We start from the raw sequence: 20273 nt of genomic DNA on the forward strand, positions 1-20273 counted from the left end.
TAAAATGAAATAAAAATGAATCCACAAATCAAGAAAGGTTAAGTATAAGGTGGAGTAATTGGGTCTTCATGCATAACAATCGATGGAATGAAGGTACCATATCGCTTATGGGGCAATGTGGGAGAGGACCAGTGTGTGTGTGTGTGTGTGTGTGTGTGTGTGTGTGTGTGTGTGTGTGTGTGTGTTTATGGTTGCTTGTTAAATTTTTGTTTTGAGATGACTATAATGGTTGGTGTCGTTTACATACAATTTCCTCTATTAGTCCCTAAAAGTGATAAATGGCAAATTGACAGATGGTTGTGGGACTTTATTTTTTTACCTTCTTGAAAGTAGTAGGTCACTGTGAAGTTGCTAAGCAACCAATAAACACTTCAGGAACGTAACATGAAAACTCAAAAATACAAAGCTTTCTAGTGATGGAGTGCTTGGTGCATACTAACACAATGCAACAAATTCATCTTCCACACCGCCCATCCTTGAAACGGTTGCTGGAGCCTAACCCAGCTGTCTTCGGGCAAAAGGCAGACTACACCATAAACTGGTCGCCAGTCAGTTGTAGGGCACACAGAGAGACACACAACCACTCACACTGCCACCAAGTGGGAATCAAACCTAGACTGCCCACACCAAAGTCAGCTGGAATAACCACTGCACCAAATGATGGCCAGCAAATGTTTACATTAGGTGGAAGGACCTTGGTGTGAATAGATATGATCCTCTCATCTCATGTTGTTTTTTTTCTCTTAGGTTTTGATGGATGCCTTTCTTTCACACCATGTTTGATTTATTTTCAAAAGATTTGTTTTCCTTTCCCCCCTGCTGCTATTCTTTTCACAGGCTCGTTTGAGGTTCTGAGGAAGCAGGCAGAGAACCATACAAATGTCCTGCTGCAGGAGTCCTATGGCAACATGGCCGATCAGACAGAAGGTCCTGTGCGAGAACTTTTCACCGATATTAGTCTCTTCTTGCTGGGGTCTGACGTCCATGTTGAGGACTTTGTCCAAAGATTTTTCGATGCCCTCTTCCCGATTGTATACGATCGGTTCATCAACCCAGGCCTCGGCGACCTATCAGCAGGATATGCCGAATGTGTACGGGCATCGAGCCGTGAGGCGAGGCCGTTTGGCGGGTCCCCAAGTTTACTAGCAGATCAAATTGCTCGCTCTGGGGTCTCCGCTAAGGTTTTCCTCCAAGCTTTGCACCTCGGAATTGAAGTCATAAATACGACAGACCACTTATTGTTGAGCCGCGAGTGCAGAAAAGCCTTGCTCAAGATGCATTACTGCCCCCACTGCCAGGTATGATTGCACTGCCCAAAATCTGTTGATTCATTCAGACAATTCTGGCTGATCTAAGGTTCATTTAATTCACAGGGCTTAACTCAATCCAAGCCCTGCATGGGCTATTGCCTGAATGTGATGCGGGGCTGCTTGGCAAATATGGCTGAGATTGACCACCACTGGAGGGAGTTTGTCCACTCCTTGGAGGAGTTGTCAGCGCAGATGCTCGGGCCGCACGATTTAGAGCAAGTGCTGCTGGGAATACACAAGGTGCTGCACGATGCTGTTGGACACGCTCAAAGAAACGGACTCCATATCTCAGCACAGGTCAGATCCACGGTAGCTGAACATTTATTCAGTTTTATTATTTACAAAGAAATAGAAGCAGAGGTGGCAAGAATACTCAACTCTGTAAAAAAGTTAGAGCTACGGATTGTCGTGTAGGATAAAACTAAAAGTTTTCTCTGTTCACAGTTTCAATTAAATTATATTCATTTATTTTTAACTGTCTATTATTCATATATCACATGAATTCGTTTACCTGCCTAGCTTCCTGTTCTTTATGTTATATATATATATATATATATATATATATATATATATATATATATATATATATATATATATAATATAATATATTTGTATTTTTTTTATTATTTCTTGAATGCATTCACAACAAATGTCCAATTCATTTAAATTGTGAAGACTTGCTATGAATGCTCACCTTTCAGTGGCATTGATGGCATTAAATATCAAGTACATCTGCAAGCCTTTGCCAGTCAAAATGGCTTCTTCGTTTATCGCCGTCAATGTTATTCAATGAGTGGCCTATGAACAGTTAATGGGATGTTTGAGTTTTTTCTTGGAGAAGCAATTAAATTATAACAACACCATCTAGTGACATCAGCTCATTTTTTCAATACATCCAACTATGTTCGCAGTTCATCATTATTATTTACAAAGCAATGCAATTTCAAACCTATCATGGCTGCCTTTTTCTTTGTTCAGGTGCAAAAAATGTGTGGGCCGCCCACCAGGAAAGCTCTGTTGACAGCCAGCATCCAGCACACCATTAGAGAATCCACCCACCTTAAGATTCCGGATAAAGTGTCAGGGGACTCACTTGCGCTCAAAAGAAGGTAAATACATACAATTACAAAGGAAAAAAAATCATGGGCCCCTGCATTAAAATGAGATAAGCTGCTGGGGTTTTATGAATGGGGGGCTTTTTTTAAAATCCATTTCTAGGCCATTAGATGTAGAATGGGCCTGATAATGATGGCTGTATGGCTCCATCTGATTGATTTTACAGGGACTTTATGAACAGTCTCCGCCTCTACCGGGCATATTACGGAGGTCTTGCTGATCAGTTGTGCGTTAGTGAGCTGGCTTCTGCTGATGGCCTCGCCTGCTGGAATGGAACTGACATTGTGAAAAGGTTGGAATTTTACTGTGTGTCAAATCACATCACTGGTCATTTGCTCGCTTAAAGCTGTTCCCACACCTTACTAATATTTAATCTTCATCACATGATGACAGTAGCTACTGTGTTTTAAGTACCACATGGATAAATTGAATTCATGAGATAATTTTATCATATAAATGATAGGGTGAGTAGCAAATGCAAGAGATCAAAACATTCTACCCCACAAAGGTCATATTATTTAAATGCGCTCACATACTGTGACATGTGCAATTTCCTATCATTTGCGCTGTATCAAAGGTTTGCCCGTCATCTCCCTGTGAGAGTCTGACATAAGGAGGTAATTTTCACACAGTTTGACCTGTTTCGTATTCAAACCTTCCACAACTCCAATTTGACACTGATGTAGGGTCCCTCTATTATGTGGACATAGATCTGAGCTATGAATGGTTGTGAAGTTAAGCAGACAAACCTGCCTCTTCCACAGCATCGGTTAGCGGCTTTCTCTCCATTACATTACAACCTCTCTGTCTTGTGCGCCCACTCAAGGACCACCTCCTATATCCTTAGTCTGATCTAGTTCTCTCAGTTGTCAGCCGCTGTCAGCAGTGCTGAAATCGTAGGGAGAGGTTCTTGTATTTCAACCTTCGCTATGACTGCACTTGCTGCTTGTCCCGGTGATTGTGTGTCAAGGTGTAAGAGAATAATAAAAAACAATTCCTTTTGCTTTCAACAATTGATTGCGTTTATGCAGCCAGACTAATTTCTTTGTTTATATTGTCCATGATAGGCTCCTCAAGTTCCCATTACAAAGGTGACAGTACTCCCAAAGACGTGGGTGGGTTGTTTTCTCATTTGAAGCAGAAAGCAAAACAGCAGGCTGCCCATCAACTGTGCCTTTAGCCTGCTCCAAAATTGTTGGCTGTCTGCACATTTTAGCCCACCTTCCTCATTCGCAGTAATTGCCAATAATGGGAATCTATTTGCCTAAGGTTTTCATTTTGAGGTCTGTTGCAAAAGGACAAGAGACAACATTGTCTCAATTGTCTTCAGATCCCTACCATACTGTCAGTTTACTACTAGCCTCAGACCACAAATGAATGGTTGGGTGTCAACGCGCGCTGTGACAAATGCAATAAATAACCTGCTGCCTATGGGTCATAAGGCAACACCCACAGAGAGATAGAGAGAGAGAGAGAGAGACCGAGAGAGAGCGGAATAAAACTCACTGCCGCATGGGCGCTGATTTACAGAAGCTTAGCAAGGCCTTGGCGACCTTAAACGATTGGTTTGGTTCCCATGTGTGTCTGAGTCTGTATACATCTATGTGTTGATGTCAGTCATAACAAATGGCCAAGCACTGGGGCACAAATGACTTTATGGTCTTAAAGAAGTGGTGAGAACACAGCTTCTTCCAGTTTAATAAAAAGTATGAGCATGCAAACATGACACTGGAGCTTATGATTTAAGGAGGATTTAATGCAGGTCCTCATCTGGGTCGATGGTAAACAAAACAAAAAGAACAATCAGATAAGATCACGGGCAGCTTCTGTCTCTGTAGTGTTGTGAGTGTATATGACGTCGTCTCGCTTCCACGGAGATCTCTAAATCCTTTTTTTTCATTTTGTGTCTTCTGGCTTTGTCCTTGCTTGCAGTTTTAATTGAAAAATATAAAATGAAAATCAGCTACTGTTTAATTTACATGCGGTTCAGTGTGATTTTGTTTTCCTCATGGCAAGATTTGGCCTTAGTAAGTCATTGCAAAATACCCGTAGAGCAAACACTTAGATGCGAGTGTTTGCTAATTAGTTTATCTCCAGACATTTATTTGCTAAATTTGAGATGGGCATTTCAAATTTCCTTGATCCTTTCAATGGGTAAAATCACACTCTATAAATGTAAGTCATTATTTTCTGAATGTTTTTTTAGTAAGCATAATGTTGAGCAGAACATTGGAATCTGGACAGGTACTGCCACAGCTGAGGTCTGCTTCAATGTAAAGGCTTTTAACACACTATATACTCGGTTTACCTCATGTTCACTACAGGGGAAAATGCATAGACACATTGCCAGCTCGTGTACATTGAATGCATTGCAAGTGTTTTTTATTTTTATTTTTTTAAACGTACCATATTTTCTTCACTATAAAGAGCACCGGAAGATAAGGGAGACCTTCAATAGATGGCCTATTTTTAAATGGATTGCGTATACTTCACCACATTGAAAGGTAGAGTAGATGTAGTAAAAGTTGTGGTTGGGGGGGAATTCCATTGTTGTATCCACTAAATGGAGCTGCGCAAAAGGGAATGTCATACCATGATTACATCTTCATGGTGCGTCTTATAGTCCGGAAAGTACGGTAGTTTGAATACTTTTCACATTTTCTGTTTTATCTATTCCTGTTAACACTCTTATTATTCTGCACATCTTCTATTGGATGTATCGCTGATGTCACCGCAGCTCTGTGTGGACATTTTTCAAATAGAGGTGTGGTGCTACGATGATTAACACCCAAACTGTGATGCCACGCCATGGCGTGCCATTGTTTTGTGCTTGCAGCATATACAATACACAATGAATGATTTCATTAAAGTCACTCTGCGGTAGTGCTTAACTCATCTTTTCATAAGTGTTGTTTCTTGTTTGGACCGTTAAACTATCACACTGATTTATAAGCACTTCTTGAAGGCAAGAAGAGTACACTTCATTTAGAGTTGTGTACACATGAGACTGGTCTTGGTTGAAGACCAGATTTTGAAGCGCTTGGTGTTGCTCCAGCAAACCCGCAACCCTTACGAGGATGCGTGGTATGGAAGATGAATGAATGAATGTTCCACTATCCATGTTAATTATTTTAGAAATGTTTGGCTTTTCTCTATGATGTTGACATTTCATGGAGTGTCCCTCAGAAAAACCTATTTTCTTGTGAGTTAAATAACCCTCTTTTGAGGGGGCGGTCCATCTCTTAGCAACTGGCCAGCATTTTAATTTACAGCCAGTTTAATAGGTATTTGAAGACCCTGCTATATTGCAGGTTCTCCCAGCTAGAAATCATGGAGGGGTCAGAAATTTTTATCGTAGTTGCATGTCTGTTGTGAGAGTGATCATCTAAAAAGAAAAATTCAGAAATCACAATGTATGATTTTTTTTTAAACACAATTTGTGTGATACAACTGCAAATAAGCATTTGAACAGCCTTTCTATCAGCAAGAATTCTGACCCTCAAAGACCTGTGAGTCTGCCTTTAAATTAACTGCACACCTATCCACCCCAATCAGTAAGACTCAAACTTGTGACATGGCCAGGACCAATGAGCTGTCCAATGACACTACAGACAAAATTGTACACTTCCCCAAGGCTGGAAAGGGCTACGCAGAAATCGCTAAGCAGCTTGGTAAAATAAAAACATTCGAGAATGGAACAAGCTAAACATGGCGGTCAATCTCATTCGGAGTAGAGTTCCATGCAAGATATCACCTGGTGTGGAATCAGCCCAAAACTACATGAGAGGACTTGGTCAACGACCTGACTGTTGATAATACACTAAAACGTCATGGTTCGAAATCATGCATACCACGAAAGGTTCCAGTGCTTAAACCAGCACTTGTCAAGTTCCGTCTTAAGTGTGCCAATGACCATTTAGATGATGCAGAGGAGTCATGAGAGAAGGTTTTGTGGTCAGATGAGACCAAAATAGAACTTTTTGGTCAAATTCCACAAACACTGTTTGGAGGAAGAATGAAGAACACCATCCCTACTGTGAAGCATAGAGGTGTTCATGCTTTGGGGGTGTTTTTCTGCACATAGGCCAGAAACCTGACTGATCTAGAGAAGCTCTGTGTGGAAGAGTGAGTGGACCAAAACCCTCGTGGAGTCTGTGCAAACCTGGTGAAAAACTACAGGAAACGTTTGACCTCTATAATTGCTAACAAAGGCTACTGTACCGAATAATAACATTGGTTTTCCAAGGTGTTCAAAAAATTATTTGCAGCTGTGTCACACAAAGAAATCATTGAAAAAAATCATACATTGTGATCTCTCTCATGACAGAAATGCACCTGCGATGAAAATTTCAGACCCCTCCATGATTTCTAAGTGGGAGAACTGGCATTATAAGAATATGTTCAAATATTTATTGAACCGGGCCATTCCTGAATGTGGATTTTGAAACCATAATGAGGTGTTGCCAATCCCCAAATGGAAGAAATGGAATTCAATCCAACCTTTAGTGAGTGAAAATAATTTTCATCCCTTCAAAAGTGCAATTTGTGCTTGAATGAACGAAAGCAAGTGAGAGACTCTCAGTCTGTGGGAAGAAGGGAAGGCTGTCTTCGCCTCCCCAGAAAGGTTAACACACTCCCACATGCTTTAACTATCCGTCATGGATACAATACACGCACACGCAGCTACACAAACACAGAGAAATGGCTGGTGGCCATTATCTGCCTCCTTTGTGTGAGTACATACATTTACTCACATGGCAATCATAGTGGCAAAGACAAATAAATACATCCCCCTGCCATTTTTCTCTTTTAGAGTGACCAAGATAAACTGGCTTCAGTGTGGAGGTGAGAAATTACCGTCTCTACAAATACTTGCTAATTCCTGCTTAAATCTGATCCCAACAATTTGATACAATCGGCAGAGGCAGACAGTTTGTTAATTCTGTTAGAAAAGTATTTTTCTTCCATTTCTCTACCTGTGTTTCCTCTGTCAATGGAAAAGATATTGCCAGACAGAAAATCTGGATCATCAACAAGTGTTGGTGATGTGTTAATGTTTTATTCATGATGATCTCCGCTACTCCAAACTCGATTTAAAGCAGCCTCTTTTCATTTTTGCCTTCGAACTCTAGGTGCAATCCAGCTTGTTTATGTTTTTAAAGTTGCTTCTTCTTATTGAGGAAGACATTTTTTCTTTTACAATTATTAGGCATGGACTAGGGCTAGGATAGACAAATCTTTTGGCATCGAACAAAAATGCCACTTGATTGCTGGCAGGCACATCTTCAGCTTGGCCTCTCTTTAATAGCCTGGGTTGCATGCTGGAGTGGTTGTCTAAGCGCTCACCTTTGACCTTTCATCTGTCTTTGCTGCCCGGGAAATCCGGAAGAGGTTAATCACATGCTAATAAGATCCACTGTAGTGCTGCCTCTTCACAATTTGCAGTGCTGCTTGACTCTGTAAATGAATGATTTTATTCCATCTACGTCTTTCCATTCTACTGGATTTGTCATAAATCTTTATTCATAACCCCCTGCAAAATGTGAAGCTCTAGTGATTTACTGTTTCATAACCAAAATGACAGCGTATAAGCTGAGCTAAAAGGAACCCCCTGAAGGAGCACTAAGCGCTTAGGTTATTTATCTCCGACATGTAGGTTTTTGTTTTATTTAAATATATGACAGTTCCTCACAGATTTAAATTCCAGCGGGTTATCTTTGTTGTAACATTGTCACGTATCACTGTGCTGTTTTCCAACAGTAATTAAACTCCTGGCCAATCTTTTGCATGCCGTCCTATGAACCGTATTAAGGATGTGAAGGTTCACCTTTCAGGCCTTAGTTTGGTTCTGCTGTAGCTCAGGTTGAGCAGCAGATGGAGCTATGTACTTTGACGTGTGTACACAACAAACCCAAAAGCTCTGCAGACACTTGGGACGCTTCTCTTCATCAGTTTTATAGATGCATGCCGTGCTATGTTGGATTTTATTAGTGTCTTTTGTGACGGTGACGGACGGTCTAGATGAAATTCAAACGAGAGATACGAGATGTCCAAGTCTCGACACCCTTTCTCCCATTTATAATGATGAATTGACCTAATTTTGAACTGAGGAGACAACCTTTTAAATATATGCCGTCAAATGTATTATGCATAGCTGTCCTCTTAGTCACTTACATATGTGTGGAGGTAAAGACATCTCCTTCCGCTGCACGGAGAAACACCATGTGTGACACTGAATTCTGGGTACATCTGAGGCTGACAACTGTTCAAAAATGTTAATTCAACTCATTTCCTGTAATGCTGCAAACTGCCTTTCTGTCTTGTCCATGACTTTTTTTGCAGTTTTTAAACAACAGATATACACATAACTGTGTACCCCATACCTGTCAACCTTGGCCGATCGCTTCCCTTATTAATGATTACAATTTCCCTTATTAAGTGATAATAAACTGTACAAATGCAATGCGGCACATATTTACTCACATAGGGTGCACTTAAAAGTCTAAAAATTTCCCCAAAGTGAACGGGGTGCCCAATCAGCCTTTTGTATGCACTAAATTCAAGATTCTGTAGATGTCGCCTTATGACGATGACAGCTTGACTGTCTGGGTACATTGCTTGCTGACATGCTATATTTATATAGTGAAAAGGGCAGAAGTGAATGACGAGCGTGCACATATCGTGCTCAAAGCAACATTAGCAATCGACGATGACGTTTTCGTCTGCTACCAGTGACCGAGATGATCCAAATTAGAGCTAAAATGGGGAAGACGAGCTCAATTCTACAAGAAAACTTCTTTTTTAAAAACATTTTTTCTTGTGCAAAAGTTGTTATACGGCGTAAACAATTTGAGATGATCCAAAAACTTATAAAATACGGGAAATACATATAAGTCGATAGGTATGGTACTGGATGCCCAAGCCAAATGACTTTAAAATGGATAAGAATCAAATTTCATATGAGGAAAAATGATCATTTTCTGAATCTGAGAAGGAATATTTAATTGGTTGTAGTTTAAACTTGGGCCTTACACCTTGTTGTAGCAGTGTCATGAAAACCAATTTTTCCTTGGACACATCTGTTCTGTTGATCTCCATTTGAGACATGGACAGAGACAAGTGTGCATGTGTAGATGTGGCGAAAGATGAGACGTAGAGAAAAAGGGAAGAAGTGGACGTTCTTGAGGATCTCCTCAATTGTGACAGCTGGCCACTGGAGATAACCACAAAACCACTGAAGCACTTGAGAGCTGGGTCCTCCTTGGCTAGAATTCCACTCCAACATGACCTTATATCCTGGTTGGTTTTAGACACGGCACTTGGCCAGAGTACCACATCCTGACGATCATCCCAAGTGACAGAATCAAGACCTCTGGCTGGCTGACTAGATCGAGTTCATAAGCCTCTCTTGTACCGACATGGGCAAGTGTGTGCACGTGTGTGTGTGTATGGGAGGGACACATTTCCAATCATGTACAGATATTTCTATTGGCTTAAGCCAACAGGAGACTTTGCAGGAGGGTTACATGCATTCCTGTCTTTCAGTCATGACTCATTTTTCCAATGTTTGCATTCTTTTTGGCATCTCCAACAGGGATGCCCCTTTGAAACATTGACAGAAGCTGGATGCTTGCCTCTAGCACCAAGAACATATTGTCATGCCAGGGAGCAAGACAACAGCTGAGGCCTTATTGTTCACTGATGGGACCCTCATGCTGCCTGCCCTTCAGTTCACACACATGCACACACTTCCTCGTAAGTCTCCAGGGATCATTTTCCCCTTACCTCAGATGTACCGTAAGCTGCAGAAGGTGTGTGTGTGTGCAAGAGATCTAATTTATGTTCATTAGGTACTGTATGAGGAAATGCATACGTCCGTTGTGAGAAAAATCTCTCACATGATAATTAGAATGTACAGTAGCTAAATGAAAACAAGAGAATTAAATCTGACGGCTGCTACGTGAGGTGAGATCGGACACTTTTTGCAAGCAAACAAAACATTGATACAGCCATTTTAAAATAGGTAGCTACTCATATATCTTATTTGCATGGAAAGTGCACTGGACAAGTTTTTTGACATTGCCTGAATACAGTCTAAAAGCCCAATGCGAAATGAATAAAAAAATCTGTTTTGGCTGTGAGTACGGTTCTTTAGACATGCGTGCCATCTTATCAAGGGCAAAACATTTCATATTGATTTTTTTTTGACAGCACTTGGACCATATCCCTGCTAACTTGTAGTCCAGAAGAGACTAAATTCCTTCTCCTGGGAGTACTGCAGGAAACAAAGGCTCTTGTATCTTTGTATCATTGTCTCGGCTTATCTTGCGGCTGCAGGCTTTTGACAAGGCGTGAGGTGCCTTGTGTTTCTTTGATTTGCAGCTCATTTGTTAACTAAACATGCCTCCCATTTACTTTTACTGAGAGAAAAATGTAGCCATCATGAAATATTCATTACTTGTGCATTTTTTCTGTGCGTTATGCAGTTTAAGCCTGAAGAGGTTTTGGGATGTTATGAAAGGTCAAATATCACTCTGACTTTGGGTACTTTTGAAGTACTATTGTTTTATTAATGTCAAAAACGGATGATGTCTTGGGTGTTTTTATTTTTAAAGCTTGTGTCAGTAGAGGATATATTTGCGCTAATCAGATAATTTGCACCCATAAATCCCTGGGCTCATATTTAAAAATGAAACCCACCTTTTAGCTCCTGACCTAACTGAAATAAGGTGAAAATATACTCTCATTAACCTCTCTGTCATTATAAATTAATAATTGTGATCCCAGTATCTGCCCTCAACAAACCCAAATGTCTTTCTGTTTTTTATGCATAAAATACAAATATGTGTCGCAATCTGGCACACAGCAGGATGCTCTGTGACCGGAATTTGGTCCTCATCACTGCAATGTTGTCATGTACATTCAATAAGGGCTACCCCAGCTTTCTATAGAAAAAAAAGTTTCACCTTCTCTTTGGCTGCCCTTTACCTGACAGCCAAGATAAACGAGCAGGGTCCAGGGAGGAAGGCAACACAAACATGCATCTCTGCTCACTGGCCCGTACTCATTGGCTCCCTTCTGCAAGCCCTTATTTACCTTAATGCTGGCAGGGCATGGGAGTGGAGCTTGAGGGGGAGGCGCTTGTAATAAGTGTTTGTGTGTATAAGGGCGTGAAGCATGATGATTTGTTATGACGCCATCAACAACCTTGAACTGTGCTTCAATAAAGGCAAGAAAAGAAGCCAACTCTACTTGCTCGATTCCCTGTTGTGTCTCTCCCAGATGATGTCATATGTCACCTTCAGCTAATGAAGGTGATGATGATGTGCTTGAGTGCCGCATACGTTCACCATCTGCGTCGTTCCACCGTGGTGGAGCTGTCCCCTGCATTGTTACCGTGACGACTTCAAGTGTGATGCAGTTCTGGTGTCGCTATGCTCATATGCTAGCTCCAGATTGCTCAGATTCAGTATAAGCAAAACTTTGATCCCAAACTTTATGACGATATTGCATTACTACTGGTCAGATTAAGCAGTGCTCTATAACGATGTCTCCCAACCGTTTTTGAGCTGCGCTACACTTTTGTGAAAATTTTAAGGCATATATCAAAATTTTCACGCTGACTCTATGTTGCCAAAAGTTGAAGTCCTTCAGTTAAATATATGATATAGCAGACAAAAAATAATATCCAAGAAGATAAACAAAATTTTGTAGGAGTGCAATAATTAAAAAAAGAAGCTTTAATTAACTTTTAAAAACACCATTACGTCTACTTTGGTAAAATGCTTACACATACCTAGGGGCAATTTAGAGTGTTCAACCAGCCTACCTTAAAGGAAGAAAAGTACCGTATTTTCTGGATTTTAAGTTACTCTTTTTCTTCATAGTTTGGCTGGGCCTGCAACCAATACTCAAGTGCAACTTCTAATCTCATCTCATTTTCTGAGCTGCTTTATTCTCATTAGAGTCGCAGGAGGTGCTGGAGCTTAGTTTTTCTCTATTTTACTGTAATTACTTTAACATATGTTTGTTCTTAGTTTCTGATCAAATACAAAAATGCCCTCGAAATAGTGTGACTTGTATTCCAATGCGACTTATATATTTGTATATACATTTTCCTCTTCATTGTGCATTATTTGGCTGGTGGGACTTATACTCGGGTGGGACTTATAGTCCCAAAAATATGGTATATAAAAAAATAAAAAATAGATAAGTGGGCAAATTTTTCATGGCACTGTAATCTTAATGTGCTGTTGCGACTTTGTGAGAAATGGTGCCATTTTGTGTGTCACATTGTGACTGACAAGTGCTTGATGGCAGCTGTTGTTTTGGGCGTGAAAGGCAAAGTGTTGCACTGAGGAAGATCTTTAGATAACATCACATGACCTTTGAGATCAGCTCAAGCTTTTAGTCTCCACAGGGATTCTTGCCTCTTTTGACACGTCTCAACATTTTTTTTCTTCCTTTCACTGTCTTGCTTTTTCTTTCTATGTCGAGAGATGTTGCAGTGAGTTGGCAGCCTGTATCAGATCTTGAAGTAATTTACTGGCAGCGATAAGGAGGTGGTGCACATAGTCCTCCATTATATAGTCTACTCTGACAGGGCAATTGGAGACTTAAACAAGGGAGCCAGGTAAATTTGGACTCCAGTTTAAATGGAGTCAAGGAAAATTTGTACACAAATTCAGGGGCAGTTTTATTTTGGCTATTTTTTAGCGCCGCAGGGGAGTCAGTCTGAACAGCTGAAAAAAAAAAAACGTTGTGTTTCAATGTTGAAGGAATTATACATACTTATTGGCCTTGTGAATGTTAATTTTATCCACTGATTTCTAACTTTGTTAGAGGAGTTAGAGAAAGGGTTTTTCCCTTTTTCAAGGCACACCGACCACAGACCAATGACCATAAAGGCATGGTCGGGTGAGTCTGCTGTCCACTTGAAGAGAAAGCACCTACAGTCATTTTTTGGCTTGTCGAATCATATAGCAGATAATATGGACATTATGGCATTAAGGGAGAGTAGGCCAGCCGTGATGTGCTGTAATTCAAGGTAATTGAGCAAAGGTGTGTTGTACGTGTGTGTGTGTGTGTGTGTGTTGGGTATTTTATCCAGCATCCTCTTTCCTGACAGCTATGGGTCACTACCTACTGGTTTCTGAGAAAGAGGCTTGTTACGATGGGATATAAGACATAAGAACAGGATCCAAAATCAAGACACAGACACCCATGAATTTTGCCAGCGCTGTGGCTAAAGAAGAGCGAATGCGACCATCTGTAGCAACATATGAATAGCTGACACAGTCATGGTAATGTTGACACAAGCTGAAGAAGTGCAAAGAGGTTGTGAAGATGTGTGCTTCCGCTTTCCGAGACTGAAAAATTGTTTCAGTCATGAATGGAATTATTTTGTTGAATGCAGCATTTGTCACTGACATTTTAGAACTTTTTGTGGGAAATATATAGTTTTGGTTTGATGGAATTCTCTATAGTGGTCTTTACCAACATGTTTAATGGGATATCTGTTTTTTATCGCACAAAATATATCTGAAATATTAATGAATATTTCCATACCGCTTATCCTCACAAGGGTCGCAGGAGTGCTGAAGCCTATTAGTTTTTTCTTTTCTTTGTTTTATTGTCTTAGTAGAGTTTCTTTCCCATTGGCCATCTCCCAACACCTCACCTGCCTCCCATTGGCTAGAAGGAATCTGTCTCCTTAATGTCAGACCCAATGTTCGGATAGGCGGACGTGAGTGGCAGCCCCTGAAAACAGTGTGCAACAGGCGGACACCAGAGCTTTCACAAAGTGCTGTCTGCAACGTCTGAGTGCGACCTTCTGAACAAAATGCCCTTCCTGGGCACTTTTCCTATTTTTTTTATCTCAATCCTTCAGCGCCGACCACCGGTGGTTTATGTACATTTGGCTACAATACTGCTAAGGGCTCAGTAAATTTCAAGCAAATTATATACGCATCTAATGGCAAGTGCTACGTTCGCCACTGTTCCTGCTTGGTATTCCTGTATTCGCAAAGACTGATGAGATTCTTCTTGTGTTCACAAAGCCTTGCTGGCATGGTGGATTTTTCTGAAAACATGGGCAACAAATCATCATCCACATTGTTACAAGCTCGTGTTAGAAAGTAGAGCGTGGTGTGGTTTTAGCACTGTCTGTGGACATGCCTTCAACATCTGATTAATTTATTAATGCTAAGTTCGACTGGAATGCCCCTTTAATGCTAGTATACTTCACAAACAATTCACACTGGCCTTTCCAGAACCTTGCAGAAATATTACTTCTGACTCCAGGATTGCATTGCATACAAATCTGTTCCTATCCGGGACGGCAAACGTATCAAGAACCCACTGCGTCAAGCCAATATTTCTCACATGAAGCAAAGAGTTACTGAACATTGTTTCATCTCAATGAGCCATTGTGTGTCTTAGTTTAAGGGGATTTATAGTAGGCTATCATAAGCAAAACAAGGAAATCTGATGGGTTTTGTTTTTAACAAGCCATATTCAAAAATGCCCTTGCCAGAGGACTTCCACGAAAGGAGTCAGCAATGCTCTTTCACACGCTTAATTGAATGTAGGGAAATTCAATGAACAGAAAATAATACAAGTTGCTGTCTGACAGAACTTACGGCAGTTGGTCAGCCACCAAATGGTTATTTCTGTCTGTTCTGTGCTTGTCCTGTCCACTCTCTTAGAGGCACTGACCCATATTAACAGCTATTAAACTTCTGCCGACCATCTAAGAATTACTGCCAAATGGCACTGTCAAATTTATTGATCTTACACTTGAGTCTGAATTCCACACTGCTGGATTCAGTGGCATTCATGAGTGCTTGGGTATTTATAAATCACAATAAATAGCATAAATGTGTTCTTGTAATAAGAAGTCATGATGGAAGATTGTGACCAATTATCTCCTTATGGATTGTTTTTAGTTTTGCAGTCACTGTATTTGACAGAAAGTTGGGTTTGTTTTGCTGCTGAAATTGATAATTAACCCCAATGTGTATCATGTCTATTTTTAGGAATCAATGCAAATAACGTGATAGTTTGTGTAAAAGAAACTCAGCAAGCAGAAACTCAGTGATCTGTCTTTTTAAAATGGTCTAGAATCTAGTCAAGGATGATGTCATGAGTCCAAACAATGTGGAGTAGACTGTGTTTTGATGAGTATGAATATCGGTTTTACACATGCACTTTAAAGAAATTGACTATACAAAGAAAGGGTGATACAGAGCAGAAGTATAAAAGCCTTCAAAAATGAAAGGAGAAATGACGTGATCAGTCAGATGTAAAATTAACTCAGACGAGGTGCTTTTACTTTCTCTCACTGTCCAAAAATGGTGATATGACATGACATGAAAGGGTTAGACATTGCTGCTGTATTTAGAACATTTTATGGTGATCTCCTTTTTACTTATATTGTTGTGGAGCCAAATAAGTGCTGCCCAAAATGGGCAATCAAATATAGAAAGAAGGGTGTTAACGTACTGTCCAAGGGTTTACTGGATTTCTAATTCCAATGGTGCAAAAGAAATTTTCACCTTCCAACTGGAGTTTTATAAAGTTTACTATATAGTTTGACACAATCACCCTCAGATTTAACTGTTAAATAACGTAACTGCACAGTTTTTGACATCATTTTTATGAGCTGTTTTACAAGGAGAATCACTGGATCTTTTCCATCGCTTTAATGGTAAGAGTTAAAATGGGAGCAAATTTGTATGATCAGACTGTATTTTGGTCTCTTTTCTTTACTTGTTGGTACTCTGAGGTGACTTCTGTGAGATTTAGGGACAGTGTACGCAGCCGGGGGAAGAACAGATGTGGCTTCTTGTTTCTGCCAGCTGTGCTAAAATAATTACAGCTGAGCAGAGACAAACAATAAACTTGCTTGCAATCTGCAGCTGCAATGTGTAAACAAAGTGATGTATAATCAATCTTTACAAATGGATCCAAATCCTAAATCTAATTCTAAATTGATCTACACCAGGGGAGCGCAGACTGTTTTTGCTCCAAGATCTACTTTTCAATGAGCCAACTCCCGCGATCTACTTTGTTGTTAGGGTTAGAATTCAAGGGTGGGCAAAGCGATCCTGCAGAGCCGCTACAGGTGCAGCTCTTTGTTCCACAGGCACTTTAACCAATGGGGGTTGAGCTGAAATGAGAGGCACCTGGCTGCAATCCACTTACTGCCAGGGTGTTCAAACTTTTTTGCTCCAAAATCTACTTTTCAAGGAGGTAACCTTCCACAATCTATCTTTTTTACAGGTCACTGGCAAAGCTCAGCAATAATGTAATGATATACCTCGCTTTAGACTATCAACACATGTGGGAGCAGCAGGGAACGGCTGGGAAAATCCACTCGTGATTCACGCTAAAGCTTAGTGCGGACATGCCAAATTCATAAGAGCCTAGCTAAGGAAATCGACAGTTGTTATAATGTTATAATCGTGCGATCCACCAATAGTACCTTGGCGATCTGTCAATAGTTCTTTGGCAATCTACCGGTAGATCACGATATACGTAATGGGCACCCCTGATCTACACAAATCTCTTTTAACCCTTACTTTTTGGGGTAGTTACAGTAATCAACGAACTGCATCAAAAGGTATAAGGTATCACTTATTCCATGTCCTATCTGTATCTCTCATACACTATGTACTGTATCTTCTATAGTGCAATATTTCTCTAGCCAGCCTCCCACGGATTTGAAATCAGAGATCAGAGAATCCAGTCATGTCACAGGATTAATTTTTATAATCACCAAATGTGCATGTCACCAAACAGCATTCTCCCTTTTTAGTGTGTTTACATCCAGCCACTGGAAGTTTTCTTTCTTTCTGAGTAGTTAGCACGTCTGCCACAAAGTTCTGAGATTAAGGATGAAATCCAAGGTCAGTTCCAACCTTCCTGTGTGTACATGTTCTCCCTAAGCCCTCGTGGCTTTTCTCTGGGTACTTTGGCTTTCTCCCACATTCCAAAAACATGCATGGTAGGCTGATGAATACTCTAACTTGCTCTTAAGTATGAGTGAGAACGCAATGGGTTGTCCATCAGCTTCTGCCCTGCACTTGGCTTGCAACCAATTCAGGGGGTCTCCCGTCCTCAAAATTATTTAGACAGCTACATACACATATATAAGTAATGTAGATTTTTTCCCCAAAAATGTATTACAAGCTAATTATGATTCTTGTTTTTCCCTTCAGAGATTGACACAGGGCACCAGTTCAGATGAGTCCAGCAAAATAAAAAAAAATAAAAAAATAAAATAAAAATAATAATAATAATAAAAAAAAATAATAATAATAATAATAAAAAAAATATATATATATATATATATATGTTCAATGCGCAAAATAACGAGTACGTCTGACATATTTGGCACCATTATTCATAGTTAGGCAAAAACAATGTTTATCAGTTGTCAATAATTTGGTTATTTTTTATTTACAAGATTCCTCATGATTTCATCATCAGCCTTTGAATGTTTGCCTTCACAGATCCGTGAGGCAGGTGTTGAAATTTGGATAAGCTTGGTCAATGATTGAAGATGGCAAAGATGTCTAAGCCTCTTAAATTTTGTGCCAGAGGGGAAATAAATGTTTTTCATCAGATTGACAGCATAATCTGCTCTGGACTGAGACCAGAGCAGAACTTTGTAGGATTCAAAAGGATAATTTCTTGCATTCTGAAATGTTAACTTTAGAATGGATTGACAAGTATATCCGCTGTAAATAAAATACTATGATAATAATTTTGTGTCTGTCAGAAAATCAGCAATTAGTCTTTTATTGTGTGCCCTTCTCTTACCACATCTGTTTAATCCTGGACATTAATGCCCTTACGGGACATTAACATCTTTAAAAATTCCCTCTGCCTGTGACCATCTGGTTTTATGAGGCCATCGTTCCTCCTAGATAGCCAACTTTTCCATTTGTCCTTATTACCTTCCATAAAATTCCACTATTTAAGAGGTGTCATAAAAGTTCCATTGCTATTTGACGACATCTGATATCTGGTTGGCATTAAGCACTTGCATGATGCGGTAGACCATTTGCACACTGAGCCACTTAACTTTGCAAGCAAATTATCAGTAAAATACTCCTTTTACTACTTTCCTATGATATTGGGTGTCTGATGGGTTTTGTGATTTGGGTGTCTGTGTAGAATGCCTCTAGGTTCTGTTTAGAACATGCTTGAGCAGATGTCAGTCAACGAAAAGGTGGATTTGGTTATGTTGTGATGACATGGTAAAGGTCAGAGCGCAGGAAGCTAATTATTTACCATAGCTTTTAATGAGATTTGGAAAGGCGTAACTAGAAGCTGACACCATCTGAAGCCAGGTAGAATGCACAAAATGCAGTGATGAAGTTCAGTCATGTATAGCTTCCTCGATTGTCCTAATGTTGTTTTTATTGAATACAAGCATCAACATTTCATTTCATTTATTTACAAGGGACATTGAAATACAAGAATACAGAAATAGCTACAAGCACATTTTCATCTGTAGTCCCCGGGAAGTACCAGTGACAGCATGTTTATAGAATTAACTGATACAACCCATTGACAGAAACATAGATAAAACTTCCCAATAGCATTAGCAAAAATATCCTGTCAGTATCAGTCCAAATACATCATAGAGAAACGCAAAATGAGTTACTTATTTGCAAACATGTACCTAATCAACATCATTGCTTGATTCATGCCTCATTGAGTGATTTAATGTATGACCTTTTTTCAACCTTATTTTACTGTTCCAATTATATTGTTGCCAAATGCCAAACTCTCAGGTAATGTTCAATAATTACACACGCTTTTATCTCTAACTGAGAAGTAGCCTATTCCAGCTTACTATGGGCAGCAGTCATAGGACAGCCTGAAATGGTGGCTAGTCAATCACAGGGCTTAAGGAGATGGAAAACCATTCACGCTCACACTCATACCAAGGGTGTTTAGAGTGTCCAACCAATGCATGTTTTTGAGATGTGGGAGGAAATCGGAGTACCGGGGGAAAGCCCACACAAGCCCGGGGAGAATATGCAAACGCCACACAGTGAGAACCGACCTGGGATCAAACCCTTGACCCCAGAACTGTGGGACTGACGAGCTGACAACTCTCTCACCAGGGCGTAAAAAAACAGAATAAACTAAAATAGCTTGAAAAAAGACATTCTGGCATTTCTCACACACATTTTGTTCACAAAGCTGATAACATAACATCAAATGAAAAACAAATCAAAGTTCACCTTTGAAACAGCAGTTAAAAAAGACACTGCTGAATAACTCTATTCCATCCACCAGCCTCTCCGCTGTATTTCTCATTTCTGTGAACTTTCCAGTATCTAAAAATAATCATACAATAATTACCGCTTCCGTAGAAACCATCTTTTTTTTCCCAGTGTATATCCGTCAAAACAGATTGAAAACTTTATAAACTCACGCAGTAGGAATCCAGAGACGATCATACATAGCCTATTTCATAGCAAAGCTTAGCTCTGCTGTTGTATGCAGATATACTACGCTCTACAGTTTTCTTTTTTCCACTATGAAATTTTCGAGTTCACTGAGTTATTTTGGGAATGCTAGAAAATACATTTTCCCAACATAATGAAACTATTTTAATCTGTTCATCTTGTTTGGCTTTCAATGCAATAGTGTGACTCTTGTGGCAATATGGTATTTTCATCCTTTGTATGTGGTCTTTGGTCAAAAATATAATAGTGGAAGTTGGTCCATTAACTGCAAGCCTGCTTTGCTTTGTTTCTCACTCAGCTAGGCCTGAAGAACTTCAGAGTCATGGAACAACCATCACCTTTATGTTTTAATGAAGCA

At 39.9% G+C, this 20273-nt stretch overlaps 1 protein-coding gene across 2 annotated transcripts in view; it reads left to right on the forward strand.

Moving 5' to 3' along the window:
- Positions 1-20273, forward strand: part of gpc5a (glypican 5a) — a 70325-nt gene that overhangs the window by 15275 nt on the left and 34777 nt on the right. Inside the window, exons 3-6 of one of the 2 annotated variants that reach the window (XM_077595105.1) lie at positions 838-1298; positions 1374-1619; positions 2289-2419; positions 2593-2718. In XM_077595105.1, coding sequence (XP_077451231.1) covers positions 838-1298; positions 1374-1619; positions 2289-2419; positions 2593-2718 — 964 coding nt within the window. The remainder of the gene's footprint in view (positions 1-837; positions 1299-1373; positions 1620-2288; positions 2420-2592; positions 2719-20273) is intronic. The other variant, XM_077595106.1, reaches the window with a different exon arrangement.

The sequence above is a fragment of the Stigmatopora argus genome, chromosome 2 (genome assembly GCF_051989625.1).
Source record: "Stigmatopora argus isolate UIUO_Sarg chromosome 2, RoL_Sarg_1.0, whole genome shotgun sequence".
In the NCBI taxonomy this organism is placed as follows: Eukaryota; Metazoa; Chordata; class Actinopteri; order Syngnathiformes; family Syngnathidae; genus Stigmatopora; species Stigmatopora argus.